Source organism: Penicillium citrinum (assembly GCF_028827155.1).
Source record: "Penicillium citrinum strain IBT 23319 chromosome Unknown utg000001l:1.0-4955037.0:1.0-4956770.0, whole genome shotgun sequence".
Lineage (NCBI taxonomy): Eukaryota > Fungi > Ascomycota > Eurotiomycetes > Eurotiales > Aspergillaceae > Penicillium > Penicillium citrinum.
Window position 1 is genome coordinate 2057661 of NW_026622686.1, and position 23167 is coordinate 2080827.

Genomic DNA, 23167 nt, shown 5'->3' on the forward strand with positions numbered 1-23167 from the left:
CATCTTCAACATCTCTCCCGAGAATTGACCAATAGTGACCTCCCCTCTCCCATAGCACCGTCCTAGTGTAAAAACCGTTCAATCTGCATAACAAATCCTTCTACTCATAATCCCGGACCCACTTACAGTTTTCAATGCCGTCGCAGCAAGCTTCCACAACTTGGCTTTCCCTAAATACAGAAAATGGTCATATGCCCCGTCCGGGCTTAACTTTCCCAGGAATGCTGGCGTATGTCCTCGAGCCTTCTTGGCCCCAAGACATGACTTCACGCCATGAATTTCTGCATTGGTCATGATGCTGGGGCGTGAGGGGGGCTCTTGGAGCCAAGCCAAGTTCAAGACGCCACCCTACGTTTATAAAAGGCTTTTTTAGGCCGATTCTCGGCGTTTTGGAGATTCCGTGCTCCCTATTCCCGAAGAGAATTCTTCGGTACGGCTCGTCGGGTGTATAGTATGCCGATAGATTTATCTCGGAGACTGCTGTGCACTACTGGCACTAGTGCCGGTTTGTACATGCTACGCTGGTGTCACGGCGTATATGGACACAATAGACATCTCTCGTTTTTGCTTCACATTGGACAATACGTTTCCTTGATGATTGATAGTGGGCTTCATTAGCCTACCTCTATAAGCTAAATGAAGATAATATGTATAACTCATGAACCATTGCTAGCAGAAGTAGTACATCTCACCCATTCTTTGATCCATCCAATATCGAGGGACTTTCTCAAAATGGGCAGATATAATTCCAGGCCAGGTACTTAGTAGTAATTAAGCTTACTGTATGAATAGAATCAATACTTCAGACTCATTTAGATATCATTGTCCGTAATACTACTCCTACACTACTATGATTAAGCATTCAACTATACCTATAATCCTATCGCACCAAGTTCCTCTCATCCTGGTATCTAAGTTCGCTCGTAGCACAAACACGTTACTCGAACTTCAACTCTCCGAAAGATTCCTGTCTCCTTCCATTCCAACGAAATCTCCTATCTCCATGTCCCTCAACCCTCATAAACACTAATCCAAGACTCAGCTTTTCTCGAGTCCAAAACTACACCATTCACCCGATTCTACCATGGGGGAATTACGAGCCCAATGCACAAAACATCCTAATTCACAAGAAACACAGCTCCCAAGTACACGCAGCATAGCAGTGAAAATGCACAATCTGTCAGCATGGCAGTCAGCAAAGGAGAATCCTAGAGTCGTTCTCTTCAGTCTTGGTACTTGTCTTAATTCTGCGCTTTGGGGGTTCGATGTCTGTGAGTGAGGCTCTTGTATAACCAGTCATCACCAAGTCTCAATTCTAAACTCATTGCTGTTAAAGCCGTCAACGCAGTCATTCTTGCAATGCCGGGGTTTAAAAAAGTTTTCGGATACGAATATAATGGTGAACTTCTTATCTCAGCAACATGGAATGCCCTTTGGTCTGCTATGACATTTCTTGGTATGGGTATAGGTATATCTATTTCATACGATTGAACGAAACACTTTATAAAGTCCCGTGTGAAATACTATGCTAATCTAAATCAGGCAGTCTAATATGTGGATGGTTCTCAGATAAAACAGGACGACGCTCCGGATTCCTCGCAGGATGTATTTTATCTATCTCAGGCATCGGTTTACAATACGCAGCTTCACGTCCTGGAATCCTTCTGGCCGGAAAAATAGTCAGTCCTCCCTCCTCTTTCCTCCACATATATCCGCAAAAATTCCATAAATAAAAAAAAAAAATCCCCCCCTACTAATCCAATTACAACTTAACAGGTCAACGGCTTCGCCCTAGGATTCTTCCTAGCCCTAGCATCAACATATACATCCGAAATCTCCCCTCTACCCCTGCGCCCAATCCTAACAGCCGCAATAAATTTCTTCATGAATAGCGGCCAACTAGCCGCAATGGCAATCGGAGCAACAAGACTCGATATCCTAACACCATCATCATATAAAACCACTTTCGCCGCACAATGGGCATTTCCCTGCGCGATAATTTTATTCGTACTTATCCTCCCCGAAAGTCCTTGGTACCTTATTCGAAATGGGAAGTATAAAGATGCTGAAATTGCTATTCAACGACTTTATGCTAAGTCTCCCGCTTTGACGAGGGGGTATTTAGACGTTTTGCGGGATACGATTGAGTCGGAGAGGAGTACTAGTTCCGGTCCTAGTGGTAGCGAGCGTGTTGGAGCGAGGTATTTGGATTGTTTTCAGGGTACGCAATTTCGAAGAACTCGGATTGCTTGTGGAATGTTTTTGGTCCAACAATTTGCAGGGATTGCATTTTATTCACAATCACTTTATTTTCTGGGAATTTGCGGGTTGGATTTAAAACTCACGTTCAAATTGGCTGTTGCTGGGTTTGGAGTCAGTCTTATTGGGAATATGTTATCATGGATTTTACTCTGTTATATTGGTATATCCCCTTTCTCTCTTGTGCCCTCCCCTCTGTCAGCTCTGTTGAGAGTGCCAGTATAGTACCCTTTTTAAACTAGCCTGATCTATGCTAAAATAATTTCTAGGAAGACGCAGACTCCTACTAGTCGGAACAATGCTAAACAGCGCCCTTCTACTTGGTACAGGAATAGCGGGCTGTTTTCACACCCGTAAATCCTTACTGTTCATGGCATATACAATGAACTTCGCTATCGGATTACACGCTCCAACAATCGGAGCCGTTTGTTGGAGTATATGTTCCGAAATAAGTTCTCTTGAACTCCGTTCTCAAACGCAGGGTCTGGCAATGGTTGCTAATGCCATTGTGAGCTGGTCTTTGAGTTTCGCGACTCCGTACTTGATAAATACTGATCAGGGTGAGTTTGGCTTCTTGCTTTGGTTGCTTTTTTTTTCGCCCCTTTTTTTTCTAGTCTTTCAGAAAATATTCATTTGGTAATGCTAATTAATTTCCCCCCAGCGAATCTCGGCGGGAAAGCTGCTTTCGTATGGCTTGGTCTATGTTTACTCAGTTTTACCTGGATATGGCTTGAAGTTCCAGAAACAAAGGGTCGAACGGCGGATGAATTGGATAGGCTTTTTGCGGAGAGAAAGCCTGCGTGGAGATTTCAGTAGTTCCCGAACTACTGAGAATTCATTGGATTGAGCTTGATATTATTATCGTACTTTGGTGGTTGTACTAAATACAGCTTTCGAATTTCCTCCGATTATGCCTTGAAAGATCTGTTGGAACATGCCATGATAGTATGACGCGCAGTGCAGATGCTACTATATGGCATTATTGCTACGTTAACTCCTGTATCGATTGAGTAAATGAATTCTTATATTAGTATATAACTTTGACTTGATAGGTGCTATTTTGATCACGACCGGGGAGTGTTACTGGTAAGCTTGATCGGGCAATCCTCGACACAAGACTACTATTCATCAGTTATCTAGGATGAACTAGTAGTACGAGTACTAGAGTAACCACGAAGAAGGCCCCTTCTTCATACCATACACTGGATTGCGATGGGAATGGATCATCCCAACCTTGGTTGGAACAGGATGTCAACCATGAAAAGGTAATCCAAAACACCTGCAGCACATACTGTGAATCTTTACGAATGAAAATTAAGACCAATTGAAGTAGCGGTAAAATGATATTTGATAACACTAAACCACCCATTTGAACCAGACACCAGGATCTAAGATCCCTCACGAAAAAGCCGGACACCGCCATCCAGTGATAATAAAAAACAGAGACAAGAAGATACGTGACGATATTTCAGATCAATAAACCATTAACCCATGCAGATGAAACACCTCGCAAATGCTAGAAATTGGTGGGGGATGATGGGGGCCACCGTTTGCTATTGATTTTTTTTTGGAACTATAGCAAGCAACCCCGTCCATGACGCTCTGGGCATTCATGGACGTATCTCCATGATTGAAGGTACCACCACCGCATCCGCCGCAGTGAAAAGAAAAATCCCATGCAAAACCACTCTGGATGCGAAGGAGAAAGGGAGGCCAACCCAGCGCCGCCAATGATGGTAGAAAAAAAAATTGACAGAGAAGGAGGAAACGACGAAATGGGACGCATTAATCATGCATCAAGTACGTTCTGTTGAACGATTCTTGTTTGGATTGTAATGGTACGCTAGAGACGAATCACCTCTGACCATCATTCTCAGCAACTGCCACAGCCACCGCAACTGCGGCACCCAGAATGGCACTCTCGTGCGCGGGAACCAGACGAATCGGTGACGAGGTAGATGAATGGCTTTGCTCGGCTAGTTGGTCGAGGTATTTTTGGCATATATCGCGGAATCCGGGGTACTTGTTGATGACCGTACCGTCGCATGCGATGGTCAGGTTCTGATCCGAATCCTCGCTTTCGACCACAGTGACCTCGGGTGCTTCCTTGGCCAGGAGGTCTGGATTCGGCTTATTGGGGTATTCGACCTCATTGCTTAGACACCACATGCTGTGGATGGCGGTTGCGAGGTATCCAGCGGAGCGACGAGAGACGAATTGGGAGATACGGCGGAGGAAGCGCAGATCCTCGACAGAAGGGTAGCTGGGGAATGTGTGTTCCTTTTGGAGGAGGGCGGCGGAAGCAGCCATTGAGACGGAGGAGTCCTCCTCGATAAATGCGACGATACTGGTGTCGAACGAATAAGGCTCACGCATGGAGTGTGGAAGTTCGCCCTCGAAAAGACCAGCAGTCTCCACGGCCTCGACGATGATCAGACGAACAATCTCGCCGAGGTATCGGCCGGTGATCATGTACTCCAGTGGTTGGTAGTTTGGGCGCAGGTGAGTGCTATTCAAGACATCGTCCCACCGTGTCATGGGAAGAACACCACCTCCAAACATGCTCATTTCGCTGTTGATAATGACGTGCTTCGCATAGTCGAACCAACCATCTGGGCGGGTTCCAAACTTGCTCATGCCAATTTCGTGTACCGGGAAATGAATGGCCATGTTGGTGCCTGTACCCAAGATCAAAGACATGCGGGTCTTGGGGTCGACATAGGCGCGCGAAAGCAAAGCAGCAGAGCTATCATTGACAATAGCAGCCATCTCCACATTCAAATCACGTTTTCGACAGGAATCCATCAATAATTTGCCGATATCCATCCCCTCCGTCCCATCAGAACAATGAAAGCCCTTGCCCATTTGAATCACTTTTCCGCTACCGACGGAGGTCTGATCAATTGGAAACGACCATGACAACCCAATTGGCAACGCCATGTCTCCACGCCCGTAATCCGAGCCAACTTCCTTCAATACGGTATCAATCTTGGAAGCCATCCAGTCGAAGAATTCGGTGCCCTTGAGCAATTTTACGCTATTATCAATATATGAGGAATTGACCTTGACGATGCGCATTTCCTCATCTCGTCCCGATAATTCAATCAGAGCGACTCGAAATGTTGAGCCTCCTACGTCCAATGCCAAGTATGTTCCCTTTTCGGAGCCTGTGGGTAGTGCATGAGTGTATGAGGGGAGCATGCAGTATGGGTTTGTTTGTAGACAGTCGCGAAATTGACCTCGAATTTGCTTGGACATGTCGATCATTTTGTCTGTGGAGAGGGGAGTCGTGAAGAGGGTATCAATCTCGAGGGCAAAATCATCGAGAGTCCGGCGACGCCAATGCGCGCCCAGGAAAGGCTTCTTGCGACGGTGGGAAAAACCGCGGAAGAGGGATGGAAAGAGGATCATAGTCTCGAGGGCCGACACCACATTCTGGAAAATCTCTTGCAGGCGATGCAAGACTTTGACCAGCGGGGCGGCCATGATCAGTTGGTGTGGAGGCGGGAGGGGGGGGAGGAGAGGGTTGTAGTGGTTGCAGATTGAATGTTGAATGGAGGATCAGAATTGGGAGTGGACGAGGCGAGGAAGATTGGAGCGTAGAGGGTGATGACAGAAAGGAGGCGAAACTAGGGCGGAAGGGGCTCCGGTATTTCGGGGGGGAGGAAATGGCGAATGAATGGGATCAAAGCAGCATGGGCTGCAAAGAAGGGATCGATAGAATCATGGAGAGGAAGAGATTGGAGAAGAGCAGATATAGAGCCGACGGAGTAGATGAAAAAAGATTATTAGAAGGTGACGATGGAAAAGTGGCAGAGTGACAGTGGGGAGAGAAGGAGTGGGAGAGAGGAGCCAAGAGGAGTAGAGTAGTAGACAAAGTGGAAAATGAAGTCGGAGGTTGGAGTTGCGAGGTGAGTTCGAAGAGAGACAAGCATGGATCAACAGCATTCCGGTGTGTCACCGGAGTGCAACAATGTGGTATCCCTGTACTGTACTGTATTATCTATATAGTTAGTACAGTTAATCATACTACAGTATATACTCTAGTATTATTGAATACACCAATCACTCTGATAGAATAAAAATTGTGATAATAATAATGATCTTTCATACTATGAGTTATAATATACCTACTTCGTAATAATATCCTATTCTAACTATTCTTCTCTACTCTAATGATCATTGTAATTTATCCGTAAACAGTATACAGATACGGAATATACAGTATGGTATGCCCCTTGAGTGCAACGGTGGTAGTCGGCCCCAACTGGTCGGGACGGTTACACTGGGTGGATCAGTCATCCTACACTTTGCGTATAAAGTAGTATTTGTATGCACTAGTAGTATCATTATTAGTGAGAATATTATGTAGTTAGGTTATTACATTAGTGTATGGCATAATCAACTGCTATCACATCTTGCAGCTATCACTACGGAGTATACATAGGATATATGACTACTGTATACTGTACTATCGTTAGTATAATGTACTGTAGACCCACATAAGTAATGCCCTCTGTACAAAGTAGTTACTACTGATATAAATGTACAATGATACAATCTACCATAGTGGCAAGTACCACCAATCCATTGAAATATGGAAACGGTGCCTGGTATCCCCTAACATGGCCACTACCTACAGTAACTACCATACTGTACCAATTCTTGGCAAAATACTGTTAACACCCAACTCCCCACGGACCAACATGCCATAAGTTAACGTTGGCAATGTATCACGTTTTCTCAACTGCCACAGTGCAATGGATCATCTCGGATAAGCTACAGTACGATCCACGAGAACCTTGAAACCCTGAAACCCTGCATTACCAAGTTGCATCAACATCAATCCAAACCGTCCTGGTAATAACACCCGACACTAACAACTTAGTACAGTCGTCCATACACTACTCCGTACACTGTGTATGTATGCCACTGTGGAGACCCCGGCTGAATGACACATCGCTCGGAGGATCCGTATCAGCCCTGTTGTATATCCCTTGATCCCAATCTGACCCCGGGGGATAAGACGCCCGGATGAATAGAGCCATTGATCGGACCGTACGGGAGATTGGATGTTTACCCCATGGGGCGATGGTCAAAGTGCTAATGCTAGTGCTAATGCTAGTGCTAATGCTAGTGCTTAGTTAGTGTCTCCTTCTATACTGTAGAATGGATGTCGGCGACACCAAAAGGCTAAATCTGACAGTCTGATAGTTAGTTAATATTCTACATTACTAAGTGATGAAGTAGTACGCCATCACTTCGTGTCTTAACACCTGTACCGATTCATGAGAGCCCTGAATGAAGGATCTCGCAAAAGCTTTATTGCGATCGGCCGACGTTTTCAGGTCATAAGTAAAAGCTTTCGATATTATCGATAACACATATTGCCACGGGACGAAGATATGCAATTCTCGCTGCAAAACCATGTTCTGGATCTGGAGGTTGAAACGGGTCGTATCATAAATCAAGTCCGCCAGACTGTGCGTAGGACCTTTCCACTGTTCAGATAATGTACTGAGCCATTCAGAGATATTACTCACAGCTCCACCCTCGAGCAATGTCGGAAACAGAGGAAATTTAAGATAGAACATAGAGAAAATAGCCATATAACTCCACATATCACAAGCAAATTTGGCTCTTGCTTATGAAGTCGATCTGGAGAGTAATAATGCATAGGCGGTAACCGTGTTGAGTGGGAAGGTCGTCAATCTTCTTTACTTGACCGAAATCATTGAAATTGAAATTTTCTGTGCGAAGATTCTCAAGGACTTTAATAGTGACGAGTTCCTTTTTTTTCTGCAGAGATCGATCGAAGGTATTTCCTGCTTCAACGACCGACCGAGTGAGAAGTCTCAGCAGAACCTTCTGCTGAGACTATCGATCGGTCATTACACACATACAGTTCCTGGTATTCAATCTATATCGATTTTCTCACCATATAGTATATTCCGGATAAAAATTCGAAATAAGAGAACATTGACTGACCACGATGTAGAATTCCAGCTTGATATAAGCTTGCCACAGTATCCAGGAATTTCGGAGCAGCTAAAATGCAAGAGGCCATAGAAAATCCCTTGTAAGCTAAAAGTGCAGATCGATGGCCCTTTAACAGGGAACACCAAAGCCCTGTGGTGATTATTTCCATCGTCTCGGGGAAGAAAGAAAGTCGCAAGATATATGACAAGGTGAGAGGTGTCATGGAAAGTCTTGATCATTTTATCCTGGATTCTAGTTTCGTTATCGCTCCACTTCCCTAGAGTCATTCAACCAAGTACCTCTCATTGAGCACATCCCCAAGGCAAATGGGATAGAGAGAGCATATTGATTATCACTCGGCTGAGTACCTATGCCAAGGCTCAACAACCTCTTCGAGATCAACTTCCTCTTCTTCATTATTCACGAAGTCACCAAAGCCTGTCGCGTTTTGGGAAGTGCTTCAGTGTCCGCAATTCGACATTAATGCGTGGATGGCAGAGTCAATCCATTCACTATGATGAGAGCCTTCTCATTATCCAGACTTGGAGTCCACGGCGGAGGGAGTTCAAAGACTGTAGTGTGTTTATCACACCACCGGAGTGCCATGATTAGTATAGCTTCACGCGTTGAACCTCGGATTCCCTGTTTCTGGTTCTCACTACTCGCTTCATTCATTCCAACGATAGCCCCAAGGTTGTGGCCGCTAGAACTTCTTTTTATTGTTGTCTGTGTTGAAGCACGTGGAATAAGGTAAACCGGCACATGCCCGTTTACCCTCAGGCTCTTTACATAGTCCCAGCACACCCAATTAGCACCTAGCATCTTCATCCACTCAGTTCACATGGAAATCCATTTCTTGTAACTCCTTCAAACATGATGCAAACAAAATACCAAGAACAAGGAAACTTTATGTGGGGCGGAGGTGATCATGGCCAAGCAACGCTCATTGGCGCTCATAGCATAATTGCACTTTCGAGGCGGGAAGCGGAACAATCTATGTATACGCAACGATTCCTTTAAATAATTTTTAAGGTATCATAAACACACTACTCCAGGTGTGTTTACAATACCTGATACAAAACTACTGCTAGTAAATATAGGAAATGGCAATCGGATTGAAACAAAAAAAGCCTTTTCATTATAATTTTGACATGACAACCTTTGGCCATGGCGCGTATTGTTGGCCATGAGCATCCACTACATGGCTTGCGAGGTCGCAAGCCATACACTGAACGAAAGCATGAGAGCGATGGGAGAAAACATTCTTTGCAAATGTTACAGACGCCGGAACCCATACTTGTCTGTTGGCGTTTTACCTCGACCGTAGTAGTCTGAAAAACTGAATACATTGATCACGTTGCTAAAAAAGGGTTTACCAGGAGTTGCTGGAGTACGCGTTCAATCTACACTTACCAATGAACTAACGAATTAAAAATATGCCAGTTGTGTGCATTACTTCATATTTGTCTCCGGTCTCAATGGCAATTTTCCTATTCTCGATTCATCGGACATAATTACTCTTTTAATATTCCGTACATGCGCTACCCGGCGTACGGCAGTCGTTAGCCGAGCGTTGCTCAATGGACCGACCATGGACTTACCTAGCAGGGGATAGTATGATATTAGCTATACAAATTCGTATACATATGGATTTATTGTACATCGTAAGTCCTCCGTACAAGGGTATAATAGAAATTTGAGATGGTCTACTAACCGTTTTGACGTATCTTCTTCCATTTCTACTATCATTCCGAAGACTTGAGATGGTAGAAAGAACTGTAGAAAAACGACAGAAAGAAGGGTAGTTTCAAACCATTGTTATGATGCTGTAGACCAAGTGTAGAGTACAAATCGGTATAGCTGATAGTTTACTATCCTATATTAGATGAATCCACGGTCCAAGTAGCAAAAAAGTGGTTCGATTAGCAAAAGGGGGTGGTCCATTTAGCAATACTCCCCGTGGTGTCCAGACGCAGAACACGGGGATCATCACTATATACTAAACTTCACAATTGTAGATCTCAATTCTTCATCTTCAAACAGGCCCTAGCATCTAGAGGTGTATCAACATTCCTATATGTATACTATATATTGTACAGATGATTCCCCAGTCTCCTCATCAACCCTCGAAATCACACCATCCCGTAGACAATGCTTAACCGTGATAGCCTCAGCGCACTAGCCTACATTACTCCTTAAGTGTACAGTGTGGATGCAGATCCACCTCAGCCGTTTCCTTCTCAGCCGATATGAAAAGATTGCTGTGACAGTGTCAAAGTTCTCTGCGAAGTACCGTGCGGAGGACTCTACCGATCGTCATGGTGGAGAACTCCTGAAATGAGCGTATCGAAACAGCTAAAGTGCCAAGGCCTGCCCCTTGGCCGTGGAGTTTGTCCGCCACTCAGATCTGTCCAGCCTCGTGTCCTTCTCCATTTTAGCGGGATTGCGTACTCAACACTGCGTAGGTCTGGTGGGAGTTACGAAATACGCAGTACGGAGTGAACTGATGCTCTGCTCTGTTCTGTTCTGTTCTGGTCCGAGAATAATGATGCATACCTACTCCTGTATCCGATATCGAGAAGCTTCTGAATACTATACCCAGTGTAAGTGCCTACTGACTGACTGAAGAATGCCGGCTGTTTACTGTACCTGTTTGACTGTTCTGGAAAAAGATACGAGTGGAACGAATCCGCCTCCATCACAACTCGGCCCTACGCCACTCAGCGTCGCCATTCGCACGCGGCTCCACCGTCCGAAACAATGCCAAGAGCCTTCGCCTAGAAGGAATTTCACTCTCAGGGGATCGCGTGGGCGCGGCTGGGCCAGAAAAGAAATGTCTTGCGTGGAGTCTCTCCTGTGTGTTTCCTTCTCTGGCCCGGTCTGCTCTCCACAATTCCATTTTGATAGTCGGGACGCCCGTATGCTTCTCCCGACGAAGGAGTGAATGAAGTGGTGTACGGAGAACCGACTATCCCTCTACCTCTCCTTCTCTTTCTTTTCTCCATCCCTGCCGTTTGTTTCTTTCTTCTCCGGTTGTCGCTCTTTTTTCTTTTCTTGTTGCCTGCTTGTCTAGGGGAAGATCGCGTTGTGGACTTCCCTGGCCACTCTTTCGTCATGTTGTTTCCCGCGGTCTTAATACTACTATTATTCCTGCATAATGTGGTTGCGCAGCGCAAGGATGGTGATTTGATGTCCTTTGTGACGGTTGGTAATTCCCTATCTGCATACCTCTACTCCCCCCCTGATAAACTCAATACTAAATAAATTCAATTGTTATAGCTCCCCGAAGTCCGCGCCTTGAAATGGGAAGTCACCTATCATGACCGTGAACGAGTTGCCCCCGGATACTGGTTCGTCGCGCCGTACGGCCAGATCTCCCCCGAAGAACCCACCCAGAAATACCAGCAATATCAAGTCGGTCCGTATATCTACGATGGCGAGGGTAAGCTGGTTTGGGCCGGCTCCGTCCAGTACGATAATCGCAATGTATTCGACTTTCGACCCGTGACAAACATCGACGATGAGGTCGAGCTCTCTTTTATCTTGAATTGGGAGCTCGGGGATTCTGATAAGGTTAGCAAGGGAAGCGGTATTGTCTTGGATAAATATTATAAGGAAACGCACCAGGTCTATCAACCGGATGAGTTACACGACTTCAATATGCACGAGTTCAACATTCTACCCGGTGGTAAGTCCGCCGTGGCGTGCACCTATCACTCGCAGGTAGTTAACCTGGCGGAATTCGGACGTCCTACGGAGGAGAGTTGGGTCGTCACTGGTGGATTTGTCGAATTGGATATGCAAACGAGCGAGGTCCTGTCGCAGTGGAATAGCAAGGATAGCATTGCGCTTACTGAGTCGAATATGTTCCACTCTTGGGATGCTCCCTGGGGTAAACCCGGTTGGGATTACGTTCATATCAACGCTGTCGATAAGAATGAGGCTGGTGACTTTATCATTTCTTTGCGCTTCACCAACACCATCTATGGTATCTCAGGCGAGACCGGCAAAATTATGTGGCGCTTGACCAGTGCTCCCGAGGGTGACTTTGATATGGACTTCACCTTCTCTAAGCAGCACGATGTAAAATTCGTCTCTTCCAATGGTACCCACCATGTTATCTCCATGTTGAACAACGCCTCAGACGAGCGAGGCAACGACGAAACCGTCTCATCGGTCCTCTACATTGAAATGGACACAGTAGCCATGACTGCCCGTGTCATCAACCGAATCAACCGCCCTGACAGCAGTCTGACTCGTCTACGTGGCAGTGCTCAGACTTTGCCTAACGGCAACATTTTCGCTGGATGGAGTGAGCGAGGCTACCAAAGTGAACACGCTCCCAACGGCGATGTCTTGATGACTGCCCGTTTTGCCTCAACCCGCTACTCGACCTACCGAGCATACAAATCCGAGTTCATCGGCCGCCCAACCAACCCTCCAGATGTCGTTGCCTCTGTCTACGGTACCAATGATGACGATACTACCACCATCATCCACGTCAGCTGGAATGGTGCCACCGACGTTGCTGGATGGAATTTCTATGCCAAGGCTTACGATCGCGGCGGCGATATTCTTATCGGTCACGCTGAGAAAACCGATTTCGAAACCATGTATATTGTCGATGGCTACATGGACTGGATCTCCGTCGAGCCAGTTGACGCCGAAGGCAAGGCTATGGGTAAATCTCGTGTCACCCGCAGCGAGATCCCCGATAATTGGAAGGCTGTCGGATTCAAGGGCTCTGACAAGGGCCCTTCTCCCGATGACCCGTCCATCATCAATCGGGTCAAGGAAGAGAACAAAGAAGCAGCCAGTGATAAGGAGGTCGCTGAAAGCAGCAACGATGGCCATGACCATAACTCTATGGACATGGACATGGGATCGGACTCCGGGGCAGCTGAAACATACGCTGACGCTAAGGAAGTCGCTAAGGCCGTGTATCGTGCTTACGATGTTATCCGCGGCGTGGGTGGCCTCTTGATATTCCTTCTCATCGCTTGCTCGCTGGGTGGTATCTTCGTTTTCTTCTGGCGTTTCATTCAGAATCGCAAGCGTCGCTCATACCTACATGTCCCTTCGGAAGAGGGATTACCCGTGGAAGAGATTCATCTGCGATCACAAACGCATAACTAAATCTCCTTCCAGTCATCGCCTTAAGGATGATCATCCACCTGATGATTCCTTTTTATCTTCTTGTTTATTATTATTGTTCCCATCCCCCTTCATTTTTCTTAACATCTCATGATTTATAAGCGGTCGCATCTGCCTTGGCATTTACATTATTGATTTTGTCCATTACTTCTTCCCGGTGAAGTTAGACGGAACAAGTCATATCATTCCCCCACTGTTTTACAGTATACAGATATCCACATCATTTTGTGAAGAACCAAAAAACATTGAAAACTATGCTTTTTCTTAAGAGAGGGTTATGGGTATATACAATCATGTCATGATCGTTCCACGCATATCATACCCCCAATCTGGCGTTTCGATTTTACAAAGTTATGTTTCTGTGACATCTCCGAGATATTTTCGGGTTAATTGTCTCTGGTTTACATTAATTGTTACCTATTTTTCGTCTATTTCGTGGTTATCTCTTTTGTGCACCGGATTAATCTGAAACAAGGACCACTAAGACGAAACAAGACTGGAGTTCACCTATATTTCAGCCCAGCTCAGCGCAGCAGCATCTGCCTTGATTCTTTTGAACCCGGATGAACTACTGCCAGACGCTGTTTATTGCCTTATTTCATTTTCAATCAGTTCATTTTGGGCGTACTCTTCATGGCGTCTGCTTCTCATTCAGTGTACATACAACGCAATACTTGTACAGTTAATACCATCCGTACTACGATTTCAAACTAATCATCACCATAATCACTCAACAAGAATACTTCAAATTAAACGGATATGTATCCTGTACCCCCTCGTATACGTACACAAGCACGAAAATTCATCACCGGAGGGCCCCGCCTCGCCCTGTAGATCAATTCCTGGTTAAAACGGCACTCCGTGCGCAGTGCTTATCACGCCAAGGTAGCCCTAAGCCGCTGCATCAGTTTTATATTGGGGGAGTTGGCATATGAATCCTCCCAGTTTTTTTTGTCAAGGTTGTATGTTAGTGTTCTCTTAAATTTGAAACATTCGACGATGAACAATCTTGTTAGTACGAGGAATGATTGGTATCATTCGTCGTACTAGTGTTATAGAATGTACGGGATGTTGCCCTGCGACCCAAGCTGGAGATGTCTTATTCGTTTGCCAAGAATTCTCTGTTGATCATAGCGACGGTCAGATCCTTCGTGGTTTCGAGGTCTTTCACTATTTCCCCTGTCCTGCGTCCTATACATTATGACTATGTACGGAGGACTAGATGCCAGGTGTCAGAGGAAGATCAGACGAGAGGGAACTTTGATTGGTGGCTCCTATAGATATGTAGCTGCCAGTGCTCCGTATGTGACTAGTAATCCTGCATCATATAAGCCAACCCTGTGATGTATACGATGCCAGTGCGTTTCGACTTACTATGTACACTACATGAAATTATCCAGTAGCTATATCGTTCTGTACACATCTTACTAGTTCAAGTTGGTTTGTGGCCAGTTCAGAAAAATGCGTAGTATAGACATGCATATGTAGATTTCAAGTGCAGAATATAAGCTCGGTCTACTCACCTGAGCAGCATTAAGGGCCGTTTACCATTTAGACACATGTTTGATACCATGCCTGCAGGGTGAATGCGGACGGTCTTTACGAAAGAATTCATGGAGATATTTCTAGCCTTCCAAGATGAATAATGCAGGGCTATCCAAATCTGGCCATCTTCATTTTAGATATAAAGAACTATATGGAAACCTAAGCTGAAAACGGTATAGATTCTGGGAGTCATGTCTCCGTAAATTGGACTATAGTTTGGGTGAATGAAACTCTTGTACATAAGTAGAACCAACATTATTATACAATATCTAAAAAAAAATCTTTATCAGGTGAACCTCAAAAAAATATATCCGCAATTGGGGCCAACGGTCAACTTCTCCTCGGGCCCTGAACACTGTTCAGGGTTCAGTAAAAGGACAAAGACATGATCTATGGATTTATTTGCAGAGAACAGAAAATTGACTTCATGTACCTAAATAGGTAATTCTTCTGCGACTCGATTAGGACAGTCTGCACTTGGCTAGCTCTATACCTTTTCTAATGAGTCCAAATATATGAGAATATAGGTGAATGGCTGCGATGTCCCTGTAATCTACTTCTTTGTACGCGATGATGTGCGTCTTTTCAGTATAAGTACTCGCTAATTATGAATTTGCTTCGCTTTTTGCCCCCAGACTCTTGTGAAAGCCCAAGATTACTCAAGCTGTCTCCCAGAGGTTGTTAAATTATCTCGAGGCTTCCAGTTGCAAGTCCTGACTATATACTAGAGAGGGTTGTATTGGCAGGATTATTCGCGAAAACTGATCCTTATTTATATCCATCTGTCTTCTCATATAGAATATATCCCCCTCAAACTGTCCGTAATATTCTTCAGTGTTTACCCAGCACGTTTAGCTCGAAGTGACCAAATAGGAGATGATATAAACGAACATTGCAACTTGAACCTTGGGTGGTAGTGAAATAGATTGTTATACCGGAGTGGAACATGTTCATCAAGAGAAACCGGGAAGCTTCTAGCCGCCACATGCATGTATACTCAGGCAACTCGACGAACTTCTACATACAGCTAGTATCGATTACCCAATAAGAGCAAAGTTTAGCATTGTAATGCAAGATGATTGCACCATTAAAGTCATGCAATCCATGACTAATCGGTAGCTTCCCCGCAAACACTGGGGTAACAAGGAGGAGTCTCTCCTCTTCCTTTCATTTCTCACTCTCACTCACTCTCACTCCTCACTTCCACTTCCACTTCACTTACTTCCATTATCCACAGAGATAAGACAACCATCATGACAAAAGGATTTGCAACTATCTCGCCCGAGTGCGAGGAAGTCTTCGATGAGGTCAAAGAGACCGACAACCTTGATTACGTCATTTACGAAGCATCAGCACACGACAAGAAGATCTCTGTTGCGGCATCTGGCAAATACAAAGAATACTCAGAGCTTCTCCCCCATTTCAAAGAGGATACCCCTCGATATGCCGTTATCGACTTCAAATACGCCTCTCCTTCTGGCGATGGACAGCGACACAAGCTCGTCTTCATAACATGGTATGTTACATTGTCTTCCCCGCATTTGAGAGCGGCGATCATGCAGATCACCATGTCATGGCATTGTTAACCATCATCTTGTACTGTAATTAGGGTCCCAGAGGCTGCGAGCATTCACGACAAGTCATACTACACCACCAACAAAGATCACCTTTTCAGAGCTCTGTTGGATATTAGCGTTCATGTGCAGGCGCATACTCCGGCAGAGTTGGACCACGCTGCAAGTACGTACTCATGAATTGATATGGACTTATCTCAGTCACATCACAAATGTGAGAACTAATTTTTTTGTCTTTGTAGTCATGAAGCAGTTCAAGGTCCTTTGAGAGATTCCGATGAGATATGGATATGGGGCTTCTGGAAACGGGGAAACCGTGTACCTCCATTCTATTTGAGAATTAATGACAGCAGACATATGGTCTTTTCAAGAACACAATCTCCTACTGAATATTTCTTTCATTCTACACCTTGGGAAATCCCATCAAGATCCGATGTCGGTGACTCCTTTCATCGAAAATTGGGTGTAACCTCAGTGCTTTCATCCTTGAAACTCTTCGTCGCAAAGTCGGGGAGTAACAAGGGAACGGCAATTTATTTTAATTTGTCAAACATTGCTCAATACTCAGAAGCATTTTCTTGCTAGCAGTCCAGAGGTACCAATTGCTTTGAAGGGATGCAAGAATCCCTCCAAGACTTGTCGTCGAGTCGGGGTGACAAAGTTCCAGCAGAATACGTATATCCCTCCGAATTTCCACTACGTTTCCTTGCACGGGTATAACGCCTTGGTTCATAGGAATTGACTCATTCTACGGGCATAAACGTTATTCTGGGATATCAGGCATGCAAGCTATGCAAAGGTCCAGCCCAAAATAAAATGGCCCAATTACCAGAATAGCTTGCATTCGCGGCAAGAAGTCTTATCGAATGGGTTGTTCGGATCTGACAAAGAATGCAGGTGCAGTTCTACGCATAATACCTTACACCAGATATGCTGTGACACACGATATTGTACTCCAAACCCTGCGGTGCTGCCAGATAATTCTTGTTTTCTATTGCCGATTTCGCTCGGGCAACTATTGACTGAAGATCTGAGTAGACTCGTCGTCTCCTCGCTCCTTTGAACGGACCTTCAAAGTTTCTCAGAGTCCAGCTTGGCGGACAATCTTCACAACATATAACCTCCGTAGCGGACATAACAACCAAAAGAGGGTTTACACTGAATCTAGCCAAGCTCATACAAAGGATTGCCAAGTAACTTTAGGCAACGCCTGGAAAATTTGGGTTTGCACACTTAAACCCGCTCATGTCACCTCATTTTTGGCCGAAAAATGTAAACCCAACTCTATTCCCATCTATCTTCCATATCGAGTGCTCGATATCAAATCATGGTGTGTCTAGCACGCAAAACTCTAGCGATATTCGTGCTCATTTTCTTTGCTTCCTCCGGTATCTGTGCCGCTAAACCAATTACTAGAGATGTTGTCATCATCGGCGGTGGCTCTACCGGTGCATACTCTGCCCTGAGACTTCGCGATGAAGGCAAATCTGTCGTCGTCATCGAAAGAGAAAGCGTCTTGGGAGGTCATACCAATACATACGTCGACGAACAAACTAAAACGGCTGTCGATTACGGAGTTATTCTGCTACATAATCTACCAATCGTTCAACAGTATTTTACCAGACTGAATATCTCTTGGGAGGTCAAAAACATGTCTCAGATATTCCCGACTATCACGCAATATTTTGATCCTGACACGGCACAGCCAGTCAATATTACCCCTACAGACTTGTCTGCAGCACTGGCAGCATATTCCCAGTTACTCTCCCAATACTCATATCTCGAGACTGGGTATTTCCTACCGAATCCAGTGCCCGAAGACCTACTACTCCCATACAGATTCTTCATCGCCAAGTACCCCGACATCGCCAATGCGACGTACTTGATCGCTCAATATAATGAGGGCTTCGGTGATATGCTCGACCAACCGACTCTTTACGTCTTGAAAGTTTTCGGTGCCGATGTCTTACAAACTATAGCAAATGGAGGCCTAGTCCCGACTAGCAACAATTTCCACGAGATCTACGATAAGGTTTCGAAAATTCTTGGACCTGATGTACTCTATAGCAGTACCGTAGTATCTACCCAGCAAAGGGATTCAAAGGGCGTTCAAATTAACGTCAACACCCCATACGGTCCCAAAACAATTCAAGCGAAGAAAATCCTCATTACAATCCCTCAAACACTGGTCAACTTCCTCCCTTTTGATCCAGATAATACCGAAGCCCATGTCTTCGGCAGATTCTCATCATCTGGGTACTATACAAGCTTGGTAAGAGGAACAGGACTCGCATCTAACTTCAGCTCGTTCTCTGCAACATCAAACACATCTTTCAACATTTCTCCAATGCCACGCGTTTATTCCATCTATCCGACCGCTGTAAATGGCGTCTTCGGCTTTAGATATGGCAGTGCACAAATTCTTCCAGATACATACGTGCAGCAGAAGATGCTATCGTACCTGAAAAAGTTACAAGAAAATGGCTTCACGGGACAATTTTCTCAAAGCGCCAGTTTCTTACGCTTTAAGAATCACGTTCCGTTCCAACTTACTGCTCCAATTGGATCCATTGCGTCTGGATTCTATGATGATCTTTATGCTTTGCAAGGGTATCGGAGTACTTGGTATACAGGTGCTGCATTTCATGTTCACGATTCGTCTCGGCTCTGGAATTTCACCGAGACAACTGTGTTACCGGGATTATTGAAAAGTTTGTAAAAAAAGAAAAGAAAAAAAAGAAAAGTTATTCAATCTGATTCCTTTTTGGATTGCAACTTTTCCAAAATCCGAAGTCTATCGAATGGTGCAATTCTCGTACATGTTTCGCTAGGGTCGTATCTATAGTGAATGAAAAGCTTAGGTCAAAGAGCCAAATTGACACATGCCCGTGCTTGATGTATGGGGTGCATACAACAAGGCACAGATCATTTGTAGGCACTTGGAAACAATACCCAGGTGCTCGATTCTAGTAATATGGTTGGCACTTCGAAACCAGCTCATACCGATCTAGATCCAGACCTTTCCATGTCCATCCGGCTTTGCCCCAGCCGGGTCGGTCAATTTGATCTAGCAGCTAGCCCTACGGAGCCCTTTAGCAAGCCGAATTTTTCACATGCATCAGGATTGATCTTGATAAGTAATGGTTATCTAAGTGTGACAGCTACTCAATCCTAAGACACTTCCCGTTACAGGATGGCGTGCAAGATATGAGTGAAATGTTTGGCCAAGATATTGTCCGAACTTCGGTTCAGTGGAGACATTGAGTACTACTGTATGTAGATAAGCGTCTAGAGCTCAATTTTATAGATAGATAGATCTTGTCTGAGTGGTCGCTAATAAGTCCCGAGAATCCTTATGTCTTTCCCACCCCGAACTTGTTCATCTAGATGCGACCAACAGAACGAAGAAAACGAACAGGTCGAATTATTCGGAATCCAATCCTTCCCCAACAAAAAGTTCCCACTTTAGTCGAATAACTTGTTTCCCGATTGTTTCTGTTCCTGCAGGGCGTAAGTGATCGTCCCAAGGCACGTCTGTACAAGGTAGGAAACCCGTCCCACCATCGTCAGAGCCCTACCGATGTACAGGATCCCCGGGACAGCACAACCACCAATCAACCCCCAGCGCTCGACAGAGACGATCCGGTATGGAATGACTTTCTTTAAAGCTTGGACAGGACGAGCGTTGTAGCCGAGGTAGATCAACCGTTGTGGATGGAGCCATATTTTGGACAAAGCATTGGCTGGATAGACCTAATTTGAAGAGAAACTTTGCGGGGGTGGCAATAAATTAAAGACGAGTTCTTATCTTGTTTTGTTTTATTCTATTTTTCCGAGAACCTTGGAAGGTCAATTTAGAGAAAGCCGAATTTACTTGCATTTTTTGCATGCATTTTCAGACTCAATTTTGAGGCTGAGAGTAGCTTGAAAACGGTTGTGTCGGAAATTGTTTCAAGTTTAGGATAGCGGAGTTGCCACTCGGTGTACTAGGAAAAGAAATCAAAACTCCAGTATAGTCAGAACAGATTATTCTGACAATGAATAATAGACTTGAAATACTAATAATAAGAAATCATTCTTTCCGAAGATGTCTAAGTTTCGGCAGTTGAGGCTCTATAGATCCGCCTGGAAGTCAATCCGCATTAGGCTATGCGACCCAGGGTTTACTGTCGGCTACAAGATGGCCACAAATTCATGGCAGCGGTAAAACATGGGCACACTGCAGCTGTCACGTCTGATTAACGGGGCTCAAGTCCCAAATTTTGGGTCTGGTCATCAAGTCAGGTTTTTGATGATCTGATATTCAATTGTGTACCTATAGGGTAAATTCCTTCTCCGTAGTTGTCTAACAAATCAATAGTTTTGTGCCTGAAACTTGATCAAACCTTATGAAGATCTCTCTCTTTTTTTGTCTTTCTTGTTCTTTGAATAAGGAAACAAAAGAGAGAGGGAAAAACTAGGTCACTAGTTTCGTGGTTCACTTTCCGATGGAATTCAATTTTACAATACAATTAAAAAACACAGAGATTAATTCAGCTTTAAATTTTGAAAAATAATAATTCCGGTCGCCCCTCCCCTCCACCTACACGATCCCCGATCCTCGATCGCAGAGGCAATCGGGAATAAAATTGCAGTAGGAAGAAAAAAAGAGAGAAAAATGGAAGCTCTGGTTGACGGGGCGGATACCCCGAGATATGCCGAGAGCGAAAGCCTGTCCGCCGCCCCTCTTTAATTTAAAAGCCGCCACTCAGAGAAGGAAGTGGGAATAAGTTGATAAATAAGATAGACAGAGTAAGCGCGCCGCGCGAATCAAGACTATGGGGAGTTATCTTCCTTGCCGTCATGGGAACTAGTGCTTAGTCCACGGCGAATAGAGATCCATCATGAGGGCTCCACCATTTTAGCTAAAGAGTTGAACTAAACTTTGAGTCCAGGGTTCAAAAGGCCCACTTGGTCTGAGCTAACTTAAACCCTATAATTTCGTCACTCTGACTGGTTGCAAGATGCTGAAGAGTGGCAATGTGGCTGGAGAGAATCTCTAAACTGTGCGGATAACTCCGTAAAAGGGTAGTTCTTTAAGTCGCGTCTGATTACGAATGGAATCGATCGCTGAAGTATTGTATCCACATGGTTTAATGGCGGGATTTGTCAAAGCTGAAGAGTGTGGAAAGGGGAAATGAGAAATTTCAACGTATCCACAGGTGTATATTCAATATACATAGGACTGAACGGAATAGAATACGAGCAACAGACATCCTATAGAATACTGAATCAACAACAAACATCCTATTATACTACTAGTACTAATCCTTATTGGACCGCGTCTCGTTGAGTCGGCGTTGAATGAAATGTATAACATCTAAATTGTACTTGACAATGTAGAGGAAGTGAGCAAGATTGTCACCAGGTGGATTGGTAAGACAGCACTCGACATCGCCCACGTCACAATAGCTTCGAAGCGAATGCTTGAATGGATTACATGTCTCCGGATGAATTCGTGGATACAACTAGCGGGATTTGACATCTGGAATTAGACTGGGGCACTTGGAGACATCTCCGGAAGAACAGAATACTAGTAGCGGTACTGGTACTCCAGTACCTCCGTACAGGTACTACTCCAACAGGCTGGAACGAGATAGGTCGGCTTACCCCCGTGCCATTCGTGCAAGAGCCGATGTTCCAAGGCTGTAGCGGGAGAAATGTCTCCTCCCCGTAGCAGACAGCGGCAATCACTGGCGTACCAGATCATCTTAATTAGGGTTCTCCGGACAAACTAGTCAATGCTGGCTGGATACTGTGGATGTGATACGAGAATGAACTTACCACTTTCGTTATACTTTGGCTCCAGCGCAGGAACATCGTATAGCCAGGACGAACTGGTTCCACATAGACCGTCCATCAGGACGATTCCTCCCTAAAGCATCTATATTTCAGCCGTATGCCCGATAGACCGATCAAAAATTGAAGTTTCGGCAGATTCGGCCGGAAAAGCAAAAGTAAAAAGCCCACGGGTTTGCCCCGGTTCTTCCTCCGGTGACATGGATGATACCAACTAGATATGCACAAGAGAGGAGAAGTTGTGTTCGAGAAGGAATGGGGGAAAATGCAGATCTGAAACGGAGACTGTCTGACCATAAACACAAGGAGCTTACCAATGAGTAGCCATGCAGGAAGATCTTCGAGTTCGGGCAGTCAGCGATGTATTCTCGGATATATTCCTGCATCAAATACGCCCCGTCGGCGGCAGCTCTGCGGTGATCATCTAGTCCATGCTTGTAGGGCAGAGCAATACTAGTAGAACCGGGGATAACCTGCAGTATCAGGTTCTGTATGGTCACCATTACATTCAAGTGATCGCCGGGTCCCTGGCCACGGATAAGAATGGCGTGCACTCCAGTCGCGCATTGCTCGGGTAGTGTGGATTGAGCGTGGGCTAAAATGCCACCGAGAGACAACACGAGGTTCTGGAATCGCATGACGGGCACGTCAATTGGATCTCAGGCGTCAAATAGTGGAGGAGGTGGGAAAGAGGGTCGGGGGTTTGCCGTGTCTGACTTTCGATGTGGTGCTAGTATTACCTTCTGAGTGGCTCCCCGTGGGATCTGACTCTGACGCTTTAACTCTGGTTCATATTCCTCCTTGTTTGAATTTCTTTT

General features: G+C 45.1%; 8 protein-coding genes across 8 annotated transcripts; 5 read left to right on the forward strand and 3 right to left on the reverse strand.

Moving 5' to 3' along the window:
* Positions 1–5: 5 nt before the first annotated feature.
* Positions 6–294, reverse strand: N7469_000771 (uncharacterized protein; the record flags this gene model as incomplete). The annotated part of the gene is made up of 2 exons (XM_056639691.1): positions 6–62; positions 127–294. 2 exons carry the CDS (start codon positions 292–294, stop codon positions 6–8), a joined length of 225 nt encoding a protein of 74 aa, XP_056505448.1.
* Positions 295–1168: 874 nt separating this feature from the next.
* N7469_000772 (uncharacterized protein) lies at positions 1169–2338 on the forward strand (the record flags this gene model as incomplete). Its single annotated transcript, XM_056639692.1, is given in 5 exon segments — positions 1169–1271; positions 1337–1468; positions 1543–1679; positions 1777–2201; positions 2221–2338. The coding sequence occupies 5 exon segments, from the start codon at positions 1169–1171 to the stop codon at positions 2336–2338; spliced, it is 915 nt and encodes a 304-aa protein (XP_056505449.1).
* Positions 2339–2641: 303 nt separating this feature from the next.
* N7469_000773 (uncharacterized protein) lies at positions 2642–3075 on the forward strand (the record flags this gene model as incomplete). Its single annotated transcript, XM_056639693.1, has 2 exons — positions 2642–2819; positions 2921–3075. The coding sequence occupies 2 exons, from the start codon at positions 2642–2644 to the stop codon at positions 3073–3075; spliced, it is 333 nt and encodes a 110-aa protein (XP_056505450.1).
* A 1038-nt stretch (positions 3076–4113) lies between these two features.
* Positions 4114–5745, reverse strand: N7469_000774 (putative hexokinase; the record flags this gene model as incomplete). The annotated part of the gene is made up of 1 exon (XM_056639694.1): positions 4114–5745. One exon carries the CDS (start codon positions 5743–5745, stop codon positions 4114–4116), a length of 1632 nt encoding a protein of 543 aa, XP_056505451.1.
* Positions 5746–11352: 5607 nt separating this feature from the next.
* On the forward strand, positions 11353–13374 carry N7469_000775 (uncharacterized protein; the record flags this gene model as incomplete). Its single annotated transcript, XM_056639695.1, has 2 exons — positions 11353–11442; positions 11518–13374. The coding sequence occupies 2 exons, from the start codon at positions 11353–11355 to the stop codon at positions 13372–13374; spliced, it is 1947 nt and encodes a 648-aa protein (XP_056505452.1).
* Positions 13375–16190: 2816 nt separating this feature from the next.
* On the forward strand, positions 16191–16779 carry N7469_000776 (actin-binding ADF family protein; the record flags this gene model as incomplete). The annotated part of the gene is made up of 3 exons (XM_056639696.1): positions 16191–16453; positions 16547–16677; positions 16754–16779. 3 exons carry the CDS (start codon positions 16191–16193, stop codon positions 16777–16779), a joined length of 420 nt encoding a protein of 139 aa, XP_056505453.1.
* A 1059-nt stretch (positions 16780–17838) lies between these two features.
* N7469_000777 (FAD/NAD(P)-binding domain-containing protein) lies at positions 17839–19230 on the forward strand (the record flags this gene model as incomplete). The annotated part of the gene is made up of 1 exon (XM_056639697.1): positions 17839–19230. The coding sequence occupies one exon, from the start codon at positions 17839–17841 to the stop codon at positions 19228–19230; it is 1392 nt and encodes a 463-aa protein (XP_056505454.1).
* Positions 19231–21814: 2584 nt separating this feature from the next.
* Positions 21815–22987, reverse strand: N7469_000778 (uncharacterized protein; the record flags this gene model as incomplete). The annotated part of the gene is made up of 4 exons (XM_056639698.1): positions 21815–22018; positions 22161–22243; positions 22335–22387; positions 22644–22987. 4 exons carry the CDS (start codon positions 22985–22987, stop codon positions 21815–21817), a joined length of 684 nt encoding a protein of 227 aa, XP_056505455.1.
* Positions 22988–23167: the final 180 nt, after the last annotated feature.